The 27,424-nt window shown below is 39.9% G+C and overlaps 1 protein-coding gene across 2 annotated transcripts; it reads left to right on the top strand.

Moving 5' to 3' along the window:
* Nucleotides 1–1,402: 1,402 nt before the first annotated feature.
* Nucleotides 1,403–26,775, top strand: LOC307135794 (protein NLRC3-like). 2 transcript variants are annotated; one of them, XM_079832467.1, is made up of 10 exons: nucleotides 1,403–1,598; nucleotides 3,615–3,711; nucleotides 3,942–4,058; nucleotides 12,363–12,458; nucleotides 12,780–14,507; nucleotides 14,817–14,888; nucleotides 19,472–19,645; nucleotides 21,744–21,917; nucleotides 24,151–24,324; nucleotides 24,861–26,775. In XM_079832467.1, exons 2-10 carry the CDS (start codon nucleotides 3,662–3,664, stop codon nucleotides 24,874–24,876), a joined length of 2,601 nt encoding a protein of 866 aa, XP_079688593.1. In that variant the 5' UTR covers nucleotides 1,403–1,598; nucleotides 3,615–3,661; the 3' UTR covers nucleotides 24,877–26,775. The 2 variants fall into 2 exon arrangements, with proteins under 2 accessions (XP_079688593.1, XP_079688594.1); XM_079832468.1 differs by lacking the exons at nucleotides 24,151–24,324; nucleotides 24,861–26,775 and adding an exon at nucleotides 22,019–22,117.
* The last annotated feature ends 649 nt before the right edge of the window (nucleotides 26,776–27,424 follow it).

Here is a 27,424-nt window from a genome sequence, read left to right as displayed (position 1 = left end):
CTATCTAATACCTTGAAAGGATCATCGCCACTGAAATCCATGGAGATGATAGGCTCAATGTCTCTCTCTTTTCTCAGCACTGAGGTATAGAATGAGTTGAATGAGTTTTATACACACACACACACACACACACACACACACACACACACACACACACACACACACACACACACACACACACACACACACACACACACACACACACACACACACACACACACACACACACACACACACACACACACACACACACTTATTTGAGGCTTCGGTCTTCTTTAAAATGAAAAATGGTTTTGTGTTTTTATTAAAATACACATTGTCTTCATATAGTGTTTTTTTGTGTGTCACAAACATTAATTATTTGAACATATAACCAACAAATTCTTTCAAATAAGCATCTTTCTCAAAGGGAAAACAAAGGAATTAATTGACTTGCTTTTAAAATGGCATATGAGTTTTGGTAACAGGACTGAGAAAACATGCATCTCATCTTCCGCTTAGAAACCTTGTAAAAAATTAAATACAGTTACCTATGGCAAGCCGTTTTGACTTTTATTAATTCACAGGATTTGTATTCTTGATATCAACAATTGAATTTTAACTAGTAAAAACTCTAATTCTTGATATCAGCAATTGTATTTTCACTAATGAAATGTCACTATAGGCAGCCATTTGTTGATATCAGGAATTTTATTTCTACTAGTAAAAATTTTCATTTTTGATATCAACGATTAAATTGCAACTATAATAACAATGTTAATTTATAATATCATGAATGTGATTGTTACTAGTAAGAAAGCCGTTAGATATCTAAAATTATATTGATAACGAAATTATGTTGCCATAGCAACGATTCGCAGCGTTGAGTTAACCTATGAAAGTGAACTGAACAAATGAAGACAAGGATAAACAAAAAAAAGAATGAATGAACGAGCCAAAGAGAACAAACAGAAATAATGAAGAAAACCAAATTAACAAAGAAAAAATAAATAATAAACTAACAAACTGAAGAGAAGAGGGAGAAAAACAAAATTAAATGATCCAAAGAATAAAACAACAAAAAACATTATAAATTACACACTAATACAAACTGAAAAAGAGCAGAATAAATGAAACAATGGTCGAATAAAAAACAGGAAAAGACCAAAAGAATGAACAAATAAGTAAACAAATTGAAGAATAAACAAAAGCACAAATGAAAGAAAGAAAAAAAGAACAAACAAAAAAATACCACTTTATTCACAAAATATTCACGCACGCCCCGTGGTGCTATCGTGAATGTGCGTCTCTCTCTCTCTCTCTCTCTCTCTCTCTCTCTCTCTCTCTCTCTCTCTCTCTCTCTCTCTCTCTCTCTCTCTCTCTCTCTCTCTCTCTCTCTCTCTCTCTCTCTCTCTCTCTCTCCACGCGAAAGTGAAAGTAAGTTCGAGTTATCCTGCCGCCATTTTAAGCAGGAAAACACGAATGCAATACGAAAAAAACAGAGCATCAAAATGTTTAACGTGCATCGAAATTTAAGCTGGAATTTCCGTGTATCTTTATGATGTTAAAGCTGGAGGATGTGAGAAGATGTAGGCCTATCTTGTAAAAGTTTGATCGAGGTGAGTGTTCATGTGTTTGACTTCCTCATATTAATATGAATCTCTGGAGGACATTTGAGTGATTGTTAGTTTGATATTAAATCTTTAATAAAGGGCTTCTTTCACTTCAAGGTTTCTTTTGTGTGATGTCTGTGATTCTTCAGAAGTTTAAAAAACATATGTGTAAACATGAGTGACTACCTTTTCCTCACACACTCCAGGGGCCTAGCCTATACAATGAAGCCGGTTTAGCTGGCTAGCCAGATATGTTTAGTTTGTGCCAATCCTGGGTTTTAGGTACCAATAAAGTGGTTTGGCTTTTGGCAGTGTTCATCTCCATAGTAACTTACGCTCACTAACCTGCTCCAGGGCAGGTTATTTTCTGGATAAGAGATCTCAAACTGAAATTGGACCAATCAGCTGTGAGCAAAGTGACACACCTCTGATGCAATAAAGTCGCTTCCCCTCTTTCTTCTCCAAATTAAAGGTTTACATAGCAAATGGCTATTAAAGTTTTAAGCCTCTGGCTTTTTACAATGCTTATTTATAATAATAATAATTTGGAATTATTTAAATATAATTGATGTAATTATTAAACCCTTAATCATTTACACATGTATCATTTTAGTTAATCAATCATTAATAGGCATTTTGTTAATATTAAAATAAATACAAATACAAATAAGCTTTAAATTCAACAAATAAAGCTATAAAAATTACATGTGAGAATAAATGTTCAATTCTCTCTATATATCAACCAAACTAACTTCATAACTTTTACTTGAATTGACGTATAAGTAAAAATCACAGCTTCATCGGAATGATAAGTAACTTGGTGACTTTTCTAGCATTAGGTATGTAAACACACAACAAAATTGGGGTCATGATTTGAGCATGCTAATTGGTCGTTAAAAAAAAGTAGTATTCATTGTCTTCGGTCATAAATGACCGACCATAGGAAATGAATGGGAAATCGGCAAAAACACAAAAATTCTGCGAATATTTGTGTGTACAATCTACAAATTGGCCACGATGCTGAAAAAAAGTACACTGCAGTAAAGGAGTGACACTCTAAAACATCAAGAGTGAGATATTGACACATCCACTCACACGCACACGCACACACACACACACACACACACACACACACACACACACACACACACACACACACACACACACACACACACACACACACACACACACACACACACACACACACACACACACACACACACACACACACACACACACACACACACACACACACACACACACACACTTATACAGACACACACTTATGAAAAACTGAACCTATGAACCACATTTTGAATTTTTAAAAATCACAGCTTCATCAGAATGATATGAAACTATGGTGATAATATGGTGACTTTTCTAGCATTAGGTATGTAAACACACAAAAAATTGAGGGCATGATTCAAGCATGCTAAGGGGTCGTAAAGAAAATACTCCCACTTCTGCTCTTCGGTCCAAAATGACCACCGTAGGAAATGAGTGGGAAATCTGCAAAAACACAAATTCACAGAAAAAAAAATCTATATTTCTAACAAACAAACAAAAATATCTAAAACTTGATAATGAATAGTTTTTGAGATTTTTTAAATATATATTCAAATCCATCAAACAAAAATCATGAAGGCCTAGTCTCTATTTTAACCTGAAATACTGCAATAAATAAATAAATACATTTAAATTCGATTTAAAAAAATAATAATTTTCAATACCAAAAATAGACCATAATTATTGCCTAAATATAAAAAATACCATCAAATCATCTCAAAATACAAAATTAAAAAGAAAAAATATTATTGAAGAAAAATAAATTGCACTGGTTTTACTGGGGTGGAGGAAGTTTAATTTGTAGGTGTCCGGTCACTTATGACCGGGAAGACAACCAATGCAACCCCTAAACGAAGAGCACCAGAGGGTTAAACTACCATCATGGTACAGGCCCCAGATATGTTCAGGTTGTTTAATTTAATCTTTTAATTTAGTGTCTGATGTTTGTTCATTCAGAGTCAGTGGAGGAGATCAAACTCATCAGATTCTCCTGCAGCTTCATCATGACTGATTCACAAGGATCCACAGATGGAGATTTCTCTCCAGGATGCAGGTACTTTCAACAAACACAAAAAAGATTTCACAGATCACAGTCCCAGAACCAACATTATTTAGGATTTTGTTTTAAAACGAACATAAAATATTAAATAAAGATCATAAAGTCCCACAAAGTGTTTTTGTTGAATGATGAATGTGTTTATATTAATATGGTTCCTCTAAAATATGAATAAAGAATGATCACAGTAATCTAAAGGATTAAACTGAATCTGTTCTCTGTTCCAGTTCAGTCCAGCAGAAGAGCTCAAACCCAGAGTCCAGCTGTGTGTCAATGAAGAGTAACTGCTCTATGGATCACCCACCACTAAAGTTTAAGAGTGGAGACAAACGGCCTGATCTCAGGTATATTATTTCTATAAAAGTTATGGTTATAGTATGACATTTTTTAATTAGAAGTAAAAGTCTAAATGACAGCAATTAAATGCAAACTGAGATTTTTCCACCTTTGTATAATAGAATAAGTGTAAAATCGAGCAGAATACCGTTACAAGAGTACAGTAATGTGGTTTATCTTTAAAGGACAGCAAAACATTGGTCTCTTAAGTTGGTTGAGCCCTCGTCCTCCATTGAAAAGAGTCATGTGATCGTTGATATTCACCTGAGTTTAATCATTCTATAATTGTATAGTTGTTTTCAATTTGTTCGTTATGAATCCCTAATTCCTAATATTACCGTTTTTCTCAGTCACTTTGGTTAATTTTTTGCAAATCATGCTTAATATTTGCAAACCAGTAAGGTAATTTCTCAAAATAATTGTAATCAAAGTTTGAGACACAGTGAAACACCACTGAGTTACAGATGTTAGAGCAAAAGTTTTACATCACAGTACAATACAATATTTACAATACAGTATTTTAAATGTTTTTTTAAACTTAACATGGTTTCAGCAAAACGTCTCGGTTACGTATGTAACCCTCGTTCCCTGAAGGAGGGAACGGAGACGTACGTCGGAACTGACCGACGAATTGGGATCTGATCTCAGAGACCAATCTACTTCGAGTGTATTAAAAACGAGCCAATGGAGATTGGCATGCGATCCACGCATTCCACGCACCGCCCCGCAGCGCGGGTATAAATAAGGAAGTGGAATGCTTGATCATTGCCTTTTTCTGCTGAGGAGCCGAACTAGTGACTCGGCCCCCTAGCGGAAGCACAGCACCTGGCGACGGGACGTACGTCTCCGTTCCCTCCTTCAGGGAACGAGGGTTACATACGTAACCGAGACGTTCCCTTTCAGTCGGTCACGTTCGACGTACGTCGGAACTGACCGACGAATTGGGATCCCTACCAAAACGCCAGGGCGCTGGCCCTTCCAGCGTCCTGCTTGAGCGCACTGGACCGTCTTAGATGGTACGGAAGTCAGGGCTCCAAGCAGGGAGGTCAGTCACTGCTGTTTCTGCAAGACCCACTCAGTGTGACTATTGGATAACGCTGGGAAAGCGTGCCCGTCTCGGGAGATGGTACGCTGCGGAGCCACGTCCTTCGTAGAAGGCTAGGTGGCAGAATACACATAAGGACTAACCTGGCAGGGTAGTGCAACATATGGCAGTCTCTGGGGTGGTTCCAGCCTGGTCCCAGGGGGGAAAGAACACGCCCAGAGACGACAGAGCGGGCTCTGTCAAGGGAAAGACACGGGGCTAGCCGAGTAGGGCAGCTGGTACCGTGGAAGAATACACATATGGGGTAGCCGTGAGGGGACCGCTACATATGGAACCCAGCCTACACACACGTTTCACAAGCATACGGGTGCAGGCCTGGCGTCAGACGGCCGCAACGTCTGGCACCGCAGGGGTGACGGAGGAGCTCGACAGGGTTAGCCGTTTCCGGGGAACACAACTGGAGAAAATAGACGCACGTATCCGGCCCAGAGGGCGGGAGTGGCGTTGCAAGCCGACACTTAGAACGGGCACTTAGCGCTACTGGCCACTGGGGGCGAGGATGCGGGAAGATACCGGCTCTACACGGAGGCTATAGAATCTAGCGAACGTGTTAGGTGTCGCCCAGCCCGCAGCTCTACATATATCTGTCAGCGAGGCGCCTTGAGCCAGCGCCCAGGAAGAAGCAACACTCCTTGTTGAGTGTGCTCGCAACCCGAACGGGCAAGGCACGTCTTGGGACTGGTAAGCCAAGACGATAGCATCCACTATCCAGTGGGCTAACCTCTGCTTGGAGACAGCCTTTCCCTTCTGCTGGCCTCCGTAACAGACAAAGAGTTGCTCTGAGGTCCGAAAGCTTTGAGTCCGGTCGACGTAAGCGCGAAGAGCGCGGACGGGACATAACAAAGCCTGGGCTGGGTCTGCCTCCTCCGAGGGCAGCGCTTGCAGGTTCACTACCTGGTCCCGGAAGGGAGTGGTAGGAACCTTGGGCACGTATCCAGGCCGGGGTCTCAGGACAACGTGAGAGTTGGCCGGCCCGAATTCTAGGCACGATTCGTTGACCGAAAGTGCATGCAGGTCCCCTACCCTCTTGATGGAGGCCAATGCCGTCAGAAGCACTGTCTTCATTGACAGGATTTTAAGCTCCACAGACTGCAAAGGCTCAAAGGGAGGGCTCTGAAGTGCTCTGAGCACTAGAGCTAAGTCCCAAGAGGGTAACGAGTTTGGACGAGGAGGATTTAGCCTCCTCGCACCTCTGAGGAACCTGACGATTAAGTCGTGCTTTCCTATGTACTTACCTTCGACTGCGTCGTGATACGCCGCTATTGCCGCGACGTACACTTTGAGGGTGGAGGGAGACAGCCTTCGCTCCAGCCCATCTTGCAGGAAAGAAAGCACGACACTAACCGAACACCTTCGGGGGTCTTCCCGGTGGGAAGAGCACCATTCAACGAACAGGTTCCACTTCAAAGCGTAGAGGCGCCTCGTAGAGGGGGCTCTAGCAGAAGAGATGGTGTCTAACACTGCCTGTGGTAGACCACCTAGAACCTCCGCGTCCCGTCCAGGGACCAGACATGGAGTTTCCAGAGGTCTGGACGCGGGTGCCATAGAGTGCCCGGTCCCTGAGAAAGAAGGTCCCTCCTCAGGGGGATCGGCCAAGGAGGGGCTGTCGCGAGGAGAGTTAGTTCTGGGAACCAGGTCCGGTTGGGCCAGTAGGGCGCAACTAACAAGACCTGCTCCTCGTCCTCCCTGACCTTGCACAGGGTCTGTGCAAGAAGGCTCACTGGGGGAAACGCATATTTGCGCAGGTCCCGGGGCCAGCTGTGCGCCAGTGCATCCGTGCCGAGGGTGCCCCCGGTCAGGGAATAGTACCACTGGCAATGGGTCGAGTCCGGAGAGGCAAACAGGTCTACCTGTGCGGCTCCGAAGAGGTCCCATATCAGCTGGACCGCCTGGGGATGGAGTCGCCACTCCCCCGGAGGTGTCGACTGGCGAGAGAGCTCGTCGGCTGTCTGGTTCAGCGCACCTGGGATGTGAATGGCACGAAGCGACCTCAGATGCTTCTGACTCCAAAGGAGGAGGTGGCGGGCGAGTTGGAACATGCAACGGGAGCGTAGACCACCCTGACGGTTGATGTACGCAACGGCCGCAGTGCTGTCCGTACGGACCAGTACATGCTTGCCACGTAGCGGCCCCTTGAGGCGGCGCAGTGCCAAGTGTACCGCTAACAACTCGAGGCAATTGATATGCCAATGCAATTGAGGTCCCGTCCACAGACCTGAAACTGCATGCCCGTTGTACGTGGCCCCCTAGCCCATGGAGGAGGCATCCGTGAAGAGCACAGCATGCCTGGACACTTGTTCTAAGGGCACCCCGGCCCGGAGAAACGAAGCGTCGGACCATGGGCTGAAAGTTTGGCGGCAGTAAGGAGTCACGGGGACCCGGTACTGGCCGCTCTGCCACGCCCACCTCGGGACTCGGCCATGGAGCCAGTGTTGAAGCGGTCTCATATGAAGCAATCCGAGCGGCGTAACCGCGGCTGCAGATGCCATATGCCCCAGGAGCCTCTGAAAAAATTTCAGTGGGACCGCTGTCCTGTTCTTGAACGAATTCAAGCAGTTCAACACCGACCGGACCCGCTCTTCCGTGAGGCGCGCAGTCTGGCTGACCGAATCCAGCTCCATACCGAGATAAGAGATCCTCTGCGTGGGACAGAGTTTGCTCTTCTCTCGGTTGACCCGAAGGCCCAACAGGCTGAGGTGACTGAGCACCATGTCCCTGTGTTCGCACAACTGCTCCCGAGACTGGGCGAGTATGAGCCAGTCGTCGAGATAGTTGAGGATACGAACGCCGCGTTCTCTGAGCGGAACAATGGCTGCCTCTGCGACTTTCGTGAAGACGCGAGGCGACAGGGACAGCCCAAAGGGCAGGACTTTGTACTGATATGCCTTCCCCTCGAACGCAAAACGTAGGAACGTCTGTGTCGAGGAAGGATAGAGACATGAAAGTACGCATCCTTCAGGTCGATCGCTGCGAACCAATCTTGGGGACGGATGCATTCGAAGATGCGTTTCTGCGTTAGCATCCGGAACGGGAGCTTGTGCAGGGCCCGATTCAGGATACGCAGGTCCAAGATTGGCCGTAACCCACCCCCTTTCTTGGGTACAATGAAGTAGGGGCTGTAGAACCCCGCCTTCATATCGGCTGGAGGAACCGGCTCGACCGCGTCCTTCGCCAGTAGGACATCGATCTCTGACCGCAAGACCTGAGCATCGCTGCTTCGCACGGAGGTGAAGAGGATGCCCTTGTACTTGGGAGGCCGGTGAGCGAACTGAATCGCGTAGCCGAGTCTGTTGGTACGGATGAGCCAGCGAGACGGCCTGGGGGCCGAAGCCCAGAGACCGCACAAGCGGGACCAACGGCACCACAGACGTACCAGGGGTGGGGCAGCGAGGCGGAATAGACAGACCCGACTCGGGAGGCCCGGAGGCGGCCCGGAGTGTTGTCTGAGTATTCCAGGGTGGGGCAGAGTGTGGGTGAGAAGGCCCGGGGGCGTTCTCGGTGCCCACACTGCCGCCCCCTGGCGAAGGGAGGGGAGGAAAGAAGTGACAAGGCCCGGGGGCGTCGCACACTGCCAACCTGGCCCTCTTGGGGCCCAGGGAGAGAGGAAACTGCTCTGAAAATGTGGGTACCGCTGGACTCCGGAGAGCCAGCGGCAGAGTATTGACACCAGTCAGGGCCCCCGGTCCTCCTCCGGGGGGGTGAGGGAGGGGTGCGGACACCAACTCCCTCGGAGCAGCTCCTGTTCTCCCTGGGCTGCCCATCTCAGGGCCGCTTGCCCTTACGCTTGCTTGTAGACTAGCAAGCCCTGAGTGGGTTGGGCGCCTCCCTTACGTCCGACACCCTGCCTCCCAGATGGAGGCTGCTGCCTGGGTTTCGCAGGGGCAGAGGTGGACGCAGGGGGGGCGCCCTCGGCGACAAGCAGGCAGAGGTGCTGCGAATTAGGATTTTTTTTTTTTTTTTTTAAACCACCTCTGTCTGCTTCTAGGCCATCGAGAACTGCTGGGCAAAGTACTCGACGGCGTCGCCGAAGAGGCCAGCCTGACAGACAGGGGCGTTAAGGAACCGAACTTAGTCGGACTCACGCATATCTGCCAGGTTTAGCCCCAGGTTCCTGGACCACTAGTGTGGACATCGCCTGACCCAGGGAGCGTGCAGTGACTTCCGTCGCCCAGAGAGCGAGGTCCACCACCGCACGCAGTTCCTGCATAACCCCTGGGTCGGGACTACCCTCGTACATGCAGGACAGAGGGTAGTGAGAGAGGGAAAAATTTATACGGATTTTGGCCCTTTTGGTGTTCCATATTTTGACACCAAATAGTTCCATACTGCTCATTTTTCCAATGCCCATCCGGGAAAAAAGGCACGGGGGTAGGCAAGGCGATTTAAGCGTTGCACTACGCCTCAGCCACCCGGGAAAGCATGGCTGCCAACTCTGAATCTGATTCAGCAAAAGCACACACCATTATAGTGGGAAACTCAGCATCATCATTTCCAGTGCATAACAGCCCTCTCTCCGATGCAGCAATTGACATCTGTCCTCTGCCAGAGCCACAAATGAAACATTAGGTCTCCTTGTTTTAAAAGGACCAGCAATCCCATCTGTAAGCTACCAGCAGGCATGTGAAACAGTGAACGTGGCCGTCAAACTCGACGGCACACGGTGCGCTGAACGCTCAAGCCCTATGAAAAGGCAAGACGAACACCGCACCGACGTGGTCATGTTCTCATGAGAGAACATGAACCACCCACGAACAAAGTCTCGGCATGCTCATGATGCGATAGAGGAGTGGGGGCCCGAAGAGATGTACCCGGCGGGGATGCCCCACTGTAATCCTCAGGTCCACCAAAGCTTATTAACTAAAGTAGTCCTTTTCTGATGCACCAGAAAAGAAACTAGATCAGGGAATAAGGAAAGGGACTCAACCCCATTTGAGGTTTCATAGTCTGGACCGCGCATCTAGAGAGTGCCGAGTGACGCGCTGGGTTGCCGTGGCAACCCCCGCTGTCAGCCGGCGCTCGACGGCACACGGCGCGCTGAACGCTCGAGCCCTTACGAGAAAGGTGAGACGAACAACGCGCCGACGTGACCATGCTCTCCTGAGAGAGCATGGATCACCCACGAACGCAATCACACATGTTTATATGTGAGAGAGATCGTGGCCGTCAAATGAGGACAGGAAACAACCGCATCCAGAAACACACGGTTTGAATGACATCTTGAAAAAGACGCAGGGTCAAACCGTGTTGCTCTTTTAGAAAAGGAAAACCGCTCTTTCAGTGCTGAAGCACTCAGGGAGATGACCGCGGCTCACGCAGTTCAGATAGTGCAAGCCTGCGTGAGCACTCAGAAATGGAAACGCCCAGCCAACCAACAAAACCAGCTCTTTATCTCCTCTGAAGCGGCCACCCGCTGAAAAGCGCCGTCACACCCGCACTGGAACAGCAATCCTTCTCACGAGACTCGAATAACACTCTTCGTAGACACAGCAATGACGCTGTTCGGCTCCGAAAAAAAAGGCAATGATCAAGCATTCCACTTCCTTATTTATACCCGCGCTGCGGGGCGGTGCGTGGAATGCGTGGATCGCATGCCAATCTCCATTGGCTCGTTTTTAATACACTCGAAGTAGATTGGTCTCTGAGATCAGATCCCAATTCGTCGGTCAGTTCCGACGTACGTCGAACGTGACCGACTGAAAGGGAACTGAACAACATGAACTTACCATGTTTTAAATTAAAAGAACACTGGAAGATTATAATATATATATATATTATTGGACCAATTCCATACTGACCCTCTACACACAAACACAAATTACACATTATATTCCATTTTCTGATGAGCTGCTCATTGTTACACTTGCGTCTGATGGCCACATCAGAGGCAGTTGACTGCAGAAACTCGTGAAGGACAGCATCTTTTAACAGAATATACAAGAGATATGTTCAGACTGCATTTTCATACCACTTTGTATTCAAGTTTACATTAGTCTTACTTATTACTTACCTCCAAACAGCTGGACTTTTTCTCCGGTTCTTTTTGGGATCGCATAGGCCATTTATTTCGATCCAGTTACCGTCGCCATCAAAGTCAGGCTGCAATGTCACTTGATTGAACTGGTCCGAATTCCCAAGAATGAGCCATGTACTTTCCGCTTTTAATGTTTTATTAAATAAATAATGTATAGTGACATTGTACATCACCTGCAAACCTCACGTCAGTGACCGAGGGAGAGTAAGATAAGACGAGTACCGTCAGCAGCTCTGCCTCTGATTGGCTGCAGGAGGCGAGCAACACAATCTGATTGGCCACAGACCAAGTTGAAGAGACATTTGAATTCTGATAAGACTCAACCACTCAACTCAACTCAACTCATATTTTCTTATTTTAACCCCTTAAGCCTTAAGGTGTATTTTAAGTGTGCTGTTGGTTTAATATAGATTTGTGTGTACAATTGTAACATGATTCTTCTGTGCCAAGTGTAAACTTATTAAAAATATTACACTTAAATCACAACTAAAGTAGCCAATTGTACACTGCATATATTTAAAATGGGCTTTTAATGCATTATAAATTTTAACACTTTCTGAAAGTAATATGCAATAATGTAATGAAGTGAATTCCAAGCATAAGTAAACTTAAAAATTATATTCAAATTTAACTTGAAATATACTACAAACTTCAGGAGAAAGAAATGTTCAAATAAGTACACTTTAAAAAAGTACACAGAACTTTAAGTATATATATTTTTAAATATATTTTTAGAAATTATTCTAAAATACAATTATTTTAAAGTGTGTTAAAAATATTGTGTTATTATATTTTATATATAAAATATATTATATATAAAATATATTGTTAGTTATATTGTGAAAATAGGGTAATTTACTTTTTATATTTATTTATAAAAAAATTGTTAGTATATTTGCAATATACTATTGAAAAGTGAATATATTTTAAATACAATGAAGTATGCTTTTTTTCACCAGGGTAATGAGTTCCAATCCTGTAAGTTTCAGTCTATTAATGATGATCATTGCGCTCTTGTTCAAAGCTCTATGTATTGTATTGTTAATACATTCATACACTGTAAAAGCTGTTGGTCTGTTACTCGGTTAATGACACAATCAATGGTTGATGAAAAATTATGAAAAATACATCAATATCAGTGTGTCTGATTCTTTACCCTCTTCATTCTGATTTAAGGTCAAATCTTCAATCCAAACCAGTTAAAAACAAAACTGTCAACACGCCTGTGATTCAACCACAAGACTTTAATGAAAGCATGTATCCTGGTTTCAGGTAAAATGTTGGACTTTTGTTGTTGTTGTTGTTGTTAAGCCCCTACGGGACTGCACAGTTTTGGGGCCCTTCAGAAGTTTTGACATGCTCTGACATTTGTGCAAAAACGAGGTGAAGGCGCCTTTGCCGACTTCAGAGAGTTAATTTTAGCCGCTGCAATGCACATCACACATCACTCAAATGCAGGATTAATAATTGAAACATTGCAGAAACCTAATGATGTTCTGTGTCCCATTATACAGCAAACAAATAATCAATTTTGTAATGTATAGCTATTTACTTCTCTAACTTATGTAATAATCTGATATTTTAATCTTACAGCCATGATTCTAAACCTGCTGAAGTCCTCAACACATTGAGATCAAATCTGAGGAAGAAGTTTGAGTGTTTGTATGAGGGAATAGCAAAGCAGGGAAATCCAACACTCCTGAATGAGATCTACACAGAGCTCTACATCACAGAGAGTGAAAGTGGAGAGATCATTAATGAGCATGAGGCGAGACAGATTGAGACACATTCCAGGAGAGCAGAAACAGAGGACACACCGATCAAATGCAGTGACATCTTTACACCTTTACCTGGACAAGACATACCCATCAGAACTGTGCTGACAAAGGGAGTCGCTGGCATTGGAAAAACAGTCTCTGTGCAGAAGTTCATCCTGGATTGGGCTGAAGGGAAACAGAATCAGGACATCCAGCTCATATTTCCACTTCCTTTCAGAGAGCTCAACTTGATGAAGGACAAAACACTCAGTCTTTCAGATCTTCTTCATGTCTTTTTCCCTGAAACCAAAGAAATGGAAATACCCGGTGATAATTATAAAGTTTCATTCATCTTTGATGGTCTGGATGAGTGTCGCCTGTCTCTGGATTTTAAGAGCAATGTGAGGTTGCATGATGTGACTGAATCAGCCTCAGTGGACGTGCTGCTGACGAACCTCATTGCGGGAAATCTGCTTCCCTCTGCTCTCATCTGGATCACCTCCAGACCCGCAGCAGCTGATCTCGTCCCCTCTGAGTGTGTCCATCGAGTGACAGAGGTACGAGGCTTCAGTGACCCACAGAAGGACGAATACTTCAGGAAGAGAATCAGTGATCAGGGTCTGGCCGACAGGATCATCTCACACCTGAAGTCATCAAGGAGCCTCTTTATAATGTGTCACATCCCAGTTTTCTGCTGGATCTCAGCCACTGTTCTGAAGAAGATGTTGAGTGAGGCAGACAGTGGAGAGATTCCCAAGACTCTCACTCAAATGTTCACACACTTCCTGATCATTCAGACCAACGTCAAACATGAGAAGGACTATGAGAAGAAAGTAAAAGATGAAGACATGATTGTCAAACTGGGGAAACTGGCGTACCAGCAGCTTGTGAAAGGAAACCTGATCTTCTATGAGGAAGACCTGAGAGAGTGTGGCATTGATGTGACAGAAGCATCAGTGTACTCAGGATTGTGCACTCAGATCTTCAGAGAGGAGTTGGGCTTGTATCAGGGGAAAGTCTTCTGCTTTGTTCATCTGAGCGTTCAGGAACATCTAGCGGCTCTATATGTGCATCTCTCCTTTATAAACAATAACATCAATGTGTTTGACCAGATTACCAAACCAACTAATGGAGATACAGTTTCACTATCTGATCTCCATCAGAGAGCTGTGGATGAGGCTTTAGACAGTAAAAATGGGCATCTGGACCTTTGCCTTCGTTTCCTTCTGGGTCTGTCAGTGGAGTCTAATCAGAGTCTCTTACAAGAACTAAAGACACAGACAGGAAACAGCTCTCACAACCATGAGAAAACAGTTGACTATATAAAAGAAAAGATTAGTGAGAATCCCTCTCCAGATAAATACATCAAACTGTTTCACTGTCTGAATGAACTGGGTGATCTTTCACTAGTGAACGAAGCTCAGCCTCACATGGGCTCTAGAGGATTACGTGATGTGAAACTCTCCTCATCTCAGTGGTCAGCTGTAGTTTTTGTGTTGTTGACCTCAGAGCAGACATTGCATAAGTTTAACCTGAAGAGCTTAATTGGAGACAGAAATGATAAGTAAGTAACACTGAGTTCAATCATTACAGTCTAAAACATTAAGAACAAAGAGAAACAAAGTGATCAGAGGTTTTTAAATCATGGGGCACAGATTGATTTCTGGGATATTGTACATAAAAGACCGGACACAGCAACACTGACAAGAAAAAGAAAAAACAAATCTGTGTTGGATCAGATCTATGTCTGTTATAAACCAGTTTAATTAAAAAAAGATTTGAGGGTATTTAGTAAGGTATTTAATGTATTATTTACTTATGGTATTAATTTGTATTATTATTAATAAATAAATAATTTTTTATTTTCAAATAGTGACGCGGAAAACACAGCAGATGAAGTTCTTCAGAAGCTGCTGCCTGTGGTTACATCAACTAGATCAGCTGTGTAAGTAACACTGAGAACAATCATCACTGTTAAAACATTATAACAATTCATACTTAATCATTATAAATGAATGGTTTACTCAGAGAATAATTTATAATTAAATGTATTCACAAAGTAACAAAATGGAATAGGGGAATCAAACTATTATTTAAGGCTATCACTATCGATTATTTTGGTAATACACATAAATGACAGCTTAATGATTTTTTTGTGCATTTATTTTACGGGGTGTCTATTTACACCAAGTGCAAATATCGTGCCTTGTTGGCAAGTGCTATTTGCACTAGCTCCACCTTACAATGCCTGGTTGGGCCAAACAAAATTTAAAAAAGACGTGCATATATCAGCATCTTCAGTGGCGTAGTCAGTAAGGTGTACAGCTTAAGGATCTAGGTTTTGATGCAATCGACCCGGGTTCAAATCCGCCTTTTGCAGAGTTCACTCTTCTTCCCTTTTCCCATTGCATATCACATCGGTAAGGCATTTACTTTCAATAAAAAAAACTTGTTCTAAAAGTGGAAATAAAGTGCCTAACTAAATGTTTAATAATAAGGTAATAATGTTTAATAATAAAGTATTTATTGGGTAGGGCTAGGAGTAGGTGTAGGTGTAGGGAGGGCTTTTATTGTCCCATTAAGGCGGCATCCATTTAATAATTTTAATAAATATTATTATTTACACTCTGTGTAATTATTGCATCTTGTTAATTTACAACAATACTGATGTGCAAATAGTAGGTCAAAATAGAGTATAAATAGCATCTAATTACTATTTACACATATTGCAAAGAACTGCTACTTTTATGGTGTAAATAGAATATATCACTATTTTCACTTAGTATGATATTTCACTTAGTAAATAGTATCTATCGCTAAGCAAATATATTATTTTCACTAAAGAATTTAAATTAACTTTATTTTGTCACTGGTGTTACCTTCTTTGGCAATCAGAGTTACAGAAAAATAATGATAATGCAACAAATAAGGAGATTATGTTTTATTTATTGTAATCAGGTTTGTTAAAAGTGTGATTGAATATTGCTAGTTCATTTGCGCAACCATTTATTTGCTATAAAAGTGTTTTTCAAGTGTATTATTTCTGTAAAGGCTAGGGACAGAAAAACAAACATTTCCATAGAATGACCCATGACAGAAAGGCTACAGCCACTGTAATTTCTTGAACAAGAATATGTGGAAATCAAACATGCAAACTCAGAGATTAAACTTTTACTTTGAAATCGCGATGAACAGTTCACATATTCCAAAGAAATTGACGTACTCTCCTGTGTTGCTGTAGGTTTATAAATTATTTACCTTACAAATCTGAAGAAATTTCCGGATGAACGTTATAATTAGGGCTGCAACAACTAATCTATAAAATCGACAATGAAAATCATTGACAACGATTCTCATTATCGATTAGTCGGGTCTGCCCTCAGTGAACGGAAAACTTCCACCAGTCACATTATAGCACTGAATAACGCATTTCTATGGACAAAATGCATCTAAAATAGTGCGCTGCTGCGGGAAAGGTACATGATCCAAGCGCCCAAAAATAATTCTTTATATTTATTATTTAAGCTTCAAGCTAATGCATTAAAGTTTAACATACCCTGTCATGCGCTTTGACAGATAAGTGTGCATCCTCAGCTCAAAACGTTAATTTTACAGGTGATATCCTTATCGGTGAATGTTACCAATTCAAGTGAATATTACTATTTTGCATGAAAGCGCGTCCTGAGACAGTCTGCATTAAGCTTCAAACTTCACTGAACGAGCGCAGGTGTCAAACGCAGTAGGGAGGGAATGGAATATTCAGTGCAAAAACATTAATTTTTTGGATGCTAAATTTAGGTTTAAAAGTCAACATGTAATTCAATTATTTTATGAGAGTAGTAACTGTAAAGGGATAACAGCTTGTAATTGAATTTAAATGTTAGACGTTTCTTGTAGTCTATTTACAGGACAAAGAAATGACAGTAACAGTTTACTTTGTCCATAGCGAATGTGTGCACTGAACGTTCTTATCAAACCGTTGTTATCATACTCAAAGGGTTAATCTTGGATTATGCAACAGACATTATACAGCTCACTGCCTTCATGCAATAAATTAATAAATCGTTGGTTTGTTATATCAGCCTTTTTCATGCTTTAGCCGATATGCCGATGGTTGTAAATTGATCAAAAAGTGCACATACACCGGTGCATCTCCAGTTTTAAAGGGGTCATGAATTGAGAAATCAACTTTCCCTTGAGCTTTTGATATATAAAAGGTCATGATAATATAAGAATATCCTGTAAGTTTCAGAGCTGAAAACTTCCTTGTTAGTCAAAGAAAAGCTTTTATAGACACCAGGCCCAGCAAATGACAGGTTTTTCACATAGGTTTTTCAACATAGGGCTAGTGTTAGATCATCGAGCTACAAAGCAATAAACATGCCGTTGAGGATTTCAAAATATTGTGCAGTGACTGGGTTCAACAGTAATGCAACATGTATGTAACTGTTCATTCTAATGCCTGATCTGAAATGTGATGATTCATGTTAGAGGTCGACCGATTCTTCAGTTTTGCAGTTTTATAAAATTAGTGGTGTGAGAGAGCAAACTGTATCATCATGCTGCCGACAGAAACATAAACAAAGCAGAAACGCATTCGTTTTTTATTAGATAATCTCCTTCTAAAAAAGCAGACTGTTTGGATTTGTATGGAATGGTAACTCTACAATAAGATTACATTTATAACATTAAGTAAGGTTAATAAATGTTGTGGAAGTACTGTTCATTGTTAGTATGTTAATTTCAACATTAAATTGAGTTTGAATTTTTATTTTTATCTGTTAGCCTTGGTTAATGCACTATGAAGTAACATGAATGATCAAGGTACAATTGTATAGCTCATATTTATACATGCTGTAAAAAAGTATGCATAATGCATATAGTTCATGTAAGCTAATACATCCTTGTTGCATAGGGACTTGCATAGTTTTACCTATGAAATGTACATGCATGTTTCTAGGTTATAGGTAAAGAAATAAATTTGACCTGTAATATTTTAATGTTTAAATTATTTTCTGAAGAATTTGATCTCTTAGAACTTCTCATTTTAATATTCATATTTATATGTTTTTAATTTAGCACATTTTCATGGATCAGTACTGTTTTTTATTTTATTTCTTGTTATAAAATTCAGCACTGTTTTACTTATGATTTTTTTATCCAGTATCCATTTTAAAAACTATCGGTCGATTAATCGGTTATCGGCAAGTGCGGTCCCACCTAGTTATCAGAAAAATCCACTATCGGTCGACCTCTAATTCATGTACAGTCAGATGTTCTTTGTCTGTGTGTCAGTAAATCAGACCAGTGACTAAACATCAACTTGCATTGTTTCTCTTAGTAGGATGAAAATAATCTGTTATTTAACGGTGATTAAATTCTATAAAGAAAGCTCCCTTTGCAATCGTTTGAGCAGCGCACGGTGGAGCTGTCAATCAAACAGAAGAGTTTATCAGTGACGCGTTTATCAGTGACTCCCGTTTTATTCAACGAATCTCTTAACTATATCACGTTTGCACTGTTAGTGAAGAGGAAAGCATTCGTTAGTGTACAGAAACTGAGTTGCAATGATGAGATCATTGCTTTCATGCGCTCAGCATGTGTGTGATCGGCTACAATGATCATCACTGCAACCTTTCATGCCACAATCTTAATATAATGCCATAGATCTAAATGTGATGCAACACTTTTCATGATTAGTTAACCATGAGAGCAGTGGGTGTTTACACTGAAGTCTCCCAGCGGACACGCCCCTTAAAACGGAGCGTTCAAAGCTGAAGGCTAAAATCAGGGTAGGAAAAATGCCTTTTATTTATAAATTATGATTTTTTATTAATGTAAAAAGCATTCTAACATTATAAGTGCACCCCAGGAAACATCATAAAACAATAAAAAAATGCAGTTCATGATCCCTTTAATATATCGTGCAGCCTTAGAAAACGGTCTAATAATGTGGTTCATGGATTCTCATCTGTGAAATGCGCCACTTCCGTTATTTTGTCGGTATCTGTCAAATTGCAATCAATGATTTCGTAAAATTGAATACTCAAATTTAATCGAGGAATTGTGACCGCCCTAATTACATTCATTAAAACAAGTGGGAGTCGACATGCTTACCATTGATTAATTTTAATATCACATCAGTCTCTATTTCTTGAGTTGAGGTGATTAAGTGATTGATCTGTAAATGATTGAACACATGAGCTGCTCCTCAGTAAAAGGATACAATCAAAATGTTACACTCTTTACTATAAACACACTCAATCTCAGAACAGTCAGGACTTTCATAAATGAAGAACAAGATTAATTCATCCTTACATCCATTTTGTTTGTGATCATCTTTACATAGTATTTAATGTGGTTTAAGTTTGTTATATCAGTTTTTATAAAAGCTTTATAAAAACACACACACACATACACACAAATATCACTTACATCAAACATGGTGTTCTGACATTTTTTTAAATAACGAAGTCTCTATTGATCTGATCTGTGTGTCTGATCTGAGAAAGTCATTGTTCTCTACAGGCTGATGAATTGTGGTGTCACAGATGAAGGTTGTGCTGCTCTGGCTTCAGCTCTGAGATCAAAACCCTCACACCTGAGAAAACTTGATCTGTCTGTGAATAATCTTGGAGACACAGGAGTGAAGCTACTCTCTGCTGGACTGGAGAATCCTCACTGTAAACTGGATGAACTGAAGTAAGATCATCTCTACCATAAAGACTCAGAGTGAATAGGGATTAATATGTAGATATTGTACATGAAAGCAGATGAGCCCATATAAATCCCTGCCCAGTCTCCACGTGGCTGTCAGAAAATAATGGACAGACGCTGTTTTGACAAGAAATTAATAAATTAAATTTATTTGAGTTTTACAATAAATGTCAATCTTTAAAACAGCTTATTTAGACTTACATTATTATTTAGACAACATTATCTGAACGATGCAATCACCTGTACAATCATGAGATCTTAATGAAATTGTATTTTTTAATGTTTTAAATGTTGTATGTTTTTATTGTTTCGGCATGTTTATTAATCTCCCATTTCTGTCAATATAGCCTAGTCATTGCACGCTATAAACTTAAACCTGGATGGTTTGACTTGTTTAACATTATTTTTGTTTGATAAACTCTGTATTCCTTCATTTAAACAACTTAATTTTATCTAAGACTAGAGATTTCATCCGACTAAAGTGAGTGAAAGCAATGGGCCATTGTTTAATTTTCATCATCTATACTCTTAATCTGGTGTTATATAGCTTATCAATGCTCTTTAATGTGATGCATGTTCTTTTATTTCTTTAATACAAAGGTGTTCAGATTCTGCCATTTTCTACATTACACATACAATATAAATGCTTGAGTGCTCCTTTCAATCATGAAATGTGTCAGAATAATGTATATCTTTTCATCATTCAAGATTAATGTTGTGAAATTTTAACTGGTAGATTAAGTACTCTATTGATGATTGTTTGTACTATTGTTAAATAAAATGTAGTGATATGTGCACTGCCATAGAGGCTAAAGTGAAAGTTGTTTTACGATACAAAGCTATTTAAAGCTTCTGCCTTTCAAACGCACCAGCCGTGCCACAGACCTAGTTTGAATATTGTGCGGGAAACCGATCAGTTATCCAGATAGCTACTAAATGTGTACAAATGTAAACACGCCATGTCCTGATTGCCTAATGATCCGATCTGCTTGATCGGATCACGGTGATCGCATGTTAATGTTAAGTGTAAACATAGCCAAAGTGTGAGAACAGATTTGGCTTTTGCAAATCACTAAACCTGCCTGTGTTTTATTAATAATAATGATTTTTGTCTTTTATTTTTTAACTGTTGGTCCATTAAGCCTCATTAAGCTTTTTCTTGGTTATATGGATATCCATTTATAATCTCGGCTCATATGCTTTTCTGTAGGCTATAGTATGCTTTATTAGTATGGAGTTTACTGAGTCAGGCCGATTATGAAATCGAGTACTTTATGTGCTTAAAGTCATGTAATGTGCGTTGTCTATAGATTATAGTCTCAGAATTTAAGAACCAACTGTTGCCAGTCATCCTCACAAAGATTTTATTAAACATGTTTAATATTTGCGACTGGCGCCAGCAATTATGCTGAGGAGATGCGTTCCCTTTCAAACATCATTCTTGTAAATTTCTCAAACACATCTTATTTTTGATGTTTCTTTTGTATTATTTCATAAGTTAACATTGCAAGTTAATTGTTTTAGGCTATTCATTTTGATCTGCAGAAGGAAAAAAGTTAAACTGCATTCTGTAAAAATTCAGAATAAGTATGCAGTTATTTTAATGACCAATGTCGAGAGCGCATAATTGTAATGCGAGAGCACACCCATGTAATACGCTTGCGCGCAATTTCCTTTGCTCACACACAAAACTGGACGCACGCTCTCAAATATATAGTGTAAATATATCTTATTAACTGCCTCTCCTCTCACCCAAATATTGTGCGTATGCGCTCAAACTGTTCCCTCTGCACTCACAAATCTTCTCCGTGCTCTTGCACTTTAAATTAATTTGCTTCTGGATGAAACACTGTCAAAAGTTATCAACCAATCAGAATAGACGACTGATCTATGAAAATGCTACCTGGAATTTGTGATTGTGTTCAGGGGGCAAAAAGAATAATATGATTTCAAAGACAACTTAATTCATCTTTAAATTGATTTTTTTTTCTCATTGTCTCTCACCTTATCATCACACTGTTAGTTTGAATGTGATCATGAGAAAGTCCTTATTGATCTGAGAGTGTGTCATTGTTCTCTACAGGTTGTTTGAATGTGGTGTCACAGATGAAGGTTGTGCTGCTCTGGCTTCAGCTCTGAGATCAAACCCCTCACACCTGAGAAAACTGGATCTGTCATATAATAATCTAGGAGACTTAGGAGTGAAGCTGCTCTCTGATGGACTGAAGAATCCTCACTGTAAACTGGAGGAACTGGGGTAAGATCATCTCTACCTTAAAGACTTGAAGTGAATATGGATTAATATGTAGATGAGCCCCATCCAGCGGTTCAGTGACAGATTCATGCTTGATCCGTCAGATCCTGCCGGCAGTAGAAGACAGGGGTGAGGAGTCTACCCGAAAAGGAAAATTTACATCTAAATATATTACTATCCCCAAAAGAAAGTAAAACTAACAGTTCAATAAAGCAAGCACACTACAAACCAGACAACAGACGCAGGTTACAGTGAAGAGGTTTTTAAATCACAAATGTTTGGTGTAAATCAACTTACCTAAATGCTTGAGCAAACAGACCTGCCTTGCTAAAGCCTGAGCATTGCCTCAAAATGTGTATCTGCAGCAGAAAAGAGGGAAGTGGTGTGTGTTTCACCTGAACCTTCACCATATCAGATTCATCACTACATGATTATGGCCAAAATCATTCATGATAAAAGCATATTGCCATATCTGTGGAAATCTTGAAAAAAATAATGCTATCAGTCATATTCATCTTTACTTATTTTATTTTATTTATTTATTTTTTAAGAATCACATTGCATAAAATGGCCCTCTGCAAAACTGAAATGGCACAGGCCTACCACAGCAGCACAAATTATACAGGAGCATCTGAAAAGAAAGAATACCTCTAACCTCAAAGACTTTCTTAAATATAACAAATAATTGTGTCTGATTTGTCTCAGTCGTTACACACGGCTCAAACGTTCTCTCTGCAACCGCTTACAAAGCATTAAACGCTGTTGTTGGTTATTTAAAATATCTAATGGATGAACTCACACATCGATTGGACTCATTTATTTAATAACACACTGTCAATCATTGTAAAACTTTACGGTTTTATGGACATCACCATGTTTGACACTGTTGCTATGGTTACCATTTGATGATACGCTGAATGAACAAATTCAAGCAGTTACTTAAATCTCCTGAATGAACAAATAATTTCAGGATTCACACTTGTAAGCAGTTACTGCTGTAAATCCCAAAAAGTGAGTGTGAATGCAGCCATAGACCTTATTCACAGCAACGCATCTGATTTTGAATGGGAATGAAAGTGAGGCTGTGAGGGACAGACATACAGCTCTTCAGCGGGTTTTACTGTTATTTAATGTGTTTGGATTGTTCTGAAAAAGATAAGACTACAAAAAATATATTTCAGAAAAAATTCAGCAGAAAAAAACTCATAAATAATTATGAAAAAATTATAAGTGATCTAGGAGCTTTATTTAAAAAAAAAAATTATATATTGAATGCCATTGAGAAGGTCTATAGTAAACACCTTTCCTAATTAGGCCTACACTGCATAATCTTTTGTCATAATTAATAATTGTTATTTTCAGCCCTAATATTAATGGACTATACAGATAGTGAGTTCTTCATTCATTTGCACTGTAATTAACAAAGTGTTATTGTTTAATTAGCTCAGATGTAAAGAGTTAAATAAGGCTTTAACAACGTATTAACCATAAATAGTTCTCACTTTAGATTAGGACACGGAAAATAGAGTATTAAGAGTTCTTTAAAATGTTTACAAATACATTAAGCACACACACACATACAAACACACACAAAGACACACACACACACACACACACACACACACACACACACACACACACACACACACACACACACACACACACACACACACACACACACACACACACACACACACACACACTCACTCACAACGACATACACAGTCACACATACACACACTCAGATGCACACACACACCAGTAACACAGACACAGATACACACACTCACACACAGACGTGCACACACATGTTGGGTGTCCATGTTTTATGGGGACTTTCCATAGAAATAATTATTTTTAAGCTGTACAAATTTTATATTCTATCCTCTAATCCTAACTGATTATAAATTATAAGCAGAAAACTTTTTTGCCCCCATTTTTCATGAGCTTAACTCAAAGATCTAAGACTGTTTCTATGTACACAAAAGGCCTATTACTCTCAAATATTGTTCACAAATCTGTCTAAATTTGTGTTAGTGAGCACTTCTCCTTTGCCAAGATAATCCATCCACCTCACAGGTGTGGCATATCAAGATGCTGATTAGACAGCATAATTATTGCACAGGTGTGCCTTAGGCTGGTCACAATAAAAGGCCACTCTAAAATATTTATTTATTTATTTAAGTGGTGGTTTAGCTTTGGAGATAGACTTCATGTGTGGCATTGTTCTCTACAGGTTGGGGGATTGTGGTGTGACTGATGAAGGTTGTGCTTCTCTGGCTTCAGCTCTGAGATTAAACCCCTCACACCTAAGAGAACTGAATCTGTATGAGAATAATCTAGGAGACTCAGGAGTGAAGCTACTCTCTGATCTGCAGGAGGATCCACATTATAAACTGCAGAGACTAGGGTAACAATCGTTTTTAACTATTTCCTTAATCATATTTTCATTTGGCTGTTTCATCAATGGCTGCTTTACTCACTATAAATAAAAGGAAATTGTACCAGGTTCAGTAACATCATGTGTGTGTGAATATGTTGTGTGAGATAATCAGATAATGAGTCTAAAATTCAGCTTTATGTAAGCCTCTGAACTTTAAACCGTGTTTAATATGAGTTTAATTCTGCTCATAATGTTGTGACTGATTGTGAAAATAATAATGTTATTTTCAGATTTTCCCCTTTAATGTGATAATCTGATATTTTTGTTTGTTATTAACTGATATTAAATTTGTAGTGGAGTGTAATGATAATTTATGCTGGTTCTGTATCACCTTTCATGCCCTTTTGATTTTGTAAAGTGACTTTGAGCATCAGCTAGAAGCTATATTATTATGTTTGAGAATTAATTAATATTGCTTATCTAGTTAGTGCTACGTTTTTTATGAAAAGATGTGACAGACATAATGTCTCATACTGCATCTGTGACTGTGTGTTTTATTTTAGGACTGACTATGATTAGATGACAGTGTGATCTTCTGCTGATCATCTGATGGTGGATAAGGATCCACTACAGAGACTCACAGTCAACAGAGACTGAAGATACAGTGACTTCACTGTTATAAATTAAGACTTAATTTAGATTTCAACGATCCTCTGACAGACCTGATGAGGTGGCAGTGAAACACCTTTTATTTCACAGCAGCAAATCACAGTTTCTCATTCACAGATTAATCATTTTATTTGTATAAACATACAGTATAAACTCAAAAAGGTTGCCTGAATGTGTTGGTGTTGTACCAGCAGATGCTGATGACGTTTATTATTTTATACTAACTTGTGTCATAGCCTACGATTCAATAGGTGTCAGCATCATCATACAGTCTACATACATGTTGTACCCAAGTTCATTAGATCTGTGTCGTACTGTCACTAACTTTATTGGACATTAATTACATTAGTATTAAGAGTTCCTTAAAATGTTTACAAAGCACAAACACACAAACAGTCACACAAACAGTCACACAGACAGTCACACACAAACAGGGACACACAGTCACAGACACACACAAACAGGGACACACACACAGTCTCACACACACACAGTCTCACACACACACACACACACACACACACACACACACACACACACACACACACACACACACACACACACACACACACACACACACACACACACACACACACACACACACACACACACACAGTCTCACACACACACATACACATTTGGATTTGGAGTAGACACTCGATTGGATATTTTTACGATGCCTTTATGACATTTTGGATCTTTTAAGTTTGACTTTAAATGGAGGGACAGAAATCTCTCAGCTTTCATAAAAATATTTCTTCATTTGTGTTTGGAAGTTAAATTAAATGACATGAGTATGAGGACATGATGACAGAATTTACATTTTTGGGTGATGTATACCTTATAAATACAGTAAGCTGAGCCTTGGATAAAACAACTCTATACCGCCAATCATATCCTCACAATTTAATATCGAAGACATATTTTATGATAAACAATGATTATTGTGGTTATAGTTTATAGTTCATATCACACACCATATGCAATCCTGTAACTTTCCCCAGCAAAAAAATAAAAAAATAAAATACAAAAATAAGTGTAGTGATGACGGTGATGACCTCAACACCATGGTAGGCATCTCGTTACTGCGGTATTGCAGTTATTGTATACCCTAACACACACTCACACATACACACACTCTCTCACATACACACACACAGTCACACACTCACACACACAGTCACATACACACTCTCACACACACACACACACACACATTGGGTTTCCATGTTTTATGAGACTTTCCACAGAAATAAGGTTTTTATACTGTACAAACTGTATATTCTCTCCTATATACTATACTATACTATACTATACTATACACTAACAATCATCCTGTCATGTGTGTTTGGACTTGTGTGTGCTATAAAGTCATGAAGGAAAAAAGATCCAAGATACAGGCTCAGACAACACAGTCTGAATGAGAAGAAATTATGTGACCTCATGATATTGAATAAAGCAGAGCAAGAGATTGAACACAAGAGATTTCTGAAATTAGTCGATGAATATCAGGTGTTCATTAAAATGTAAGTAATATTCACGTTCCTTGTGAGCTCAATACCGACTTTTCATGTTACTTAATTTTGTCTTTTTATGCAAAACTTAGGTTAATTTAACCCCTAGGAGTCTTGAGCTGTTTTGGGGCCCTTTAGAAGTTTTGACATGCTCTGACATTTGTGCATTTTTCAGTTGCTTATAAACATATTAATGGCAAAAGTGTAATTACACTGTACACTGGGCTACCATAATATGTGAGCAACATGTATGTACATGCTTGTATTTTTTAGAGAATAATGTTTATGCATAATTAAAAAAAAATAAAAAAAATTAAAATTAAGGCTTCAAAACACAATAGATGTGTTCACAAGACCTTTGATTATTGGGTGTTTTTGCATTGAGTTTTTGCTTCAAAATGATGTGAGAATCATTGAGCCTACTCATTCACATAAAACAATATATTCATTTACAATTTGTAAAACACTTCTTCTTTACTCAGGCCTTAGGCGAGTAGGCGTGAACGATCCATGAATGTGATCACTCCAGAGAAACAAAGACCTGCATAATAATGAGCTGCATAATAAATTAGCTTTAGGTAGGCCTACTAGATTTTAGTTTTACTAGATAAGTACAGTAACAGTAAAAAAAAAAAAAAGTTTTCTGGGGGAAAAATCTAAATGTTTTTTACTTAAAGTTTTTACTTAAAGCAAGCTAAATTATCTGCCAAAAAAAGAAACAAGATTTCAATCAGAAATTGTTTTGAAAGAAGAGCTAAAAAATTCAAATATCATTTCAAGCTTCAGTCAGAAACACGTGACATGCATGAGTCAGCGCTAAGGCTTCAGTCTGCTATATTGGTATCAAATATACTAATATATTTATTATACCTGTCTGTTATATTATATCAAATATATTAAAAACATTGATTAAAATTAAGATACAATTTATACTAAACGAAATT

The sequence above is a fragment of the Gobio gobio genome (genome assembly GCF_949357685.1).
Source record: "Gobio gobio genome assembly, chromosome: 13".
In the NCBI taxonomy this organism is placed as follows: Eukaryota; Metazoa; Chordata; class Actinopteri; order Cypriniformes; family Gobionidae; genus Gobio; species Gobio gobio.
The sequence above is the reverse complement of the archived record's forward strand: the minus strand, read 5'-3'. Positions and strand labels throughout refer to the sequence as shown.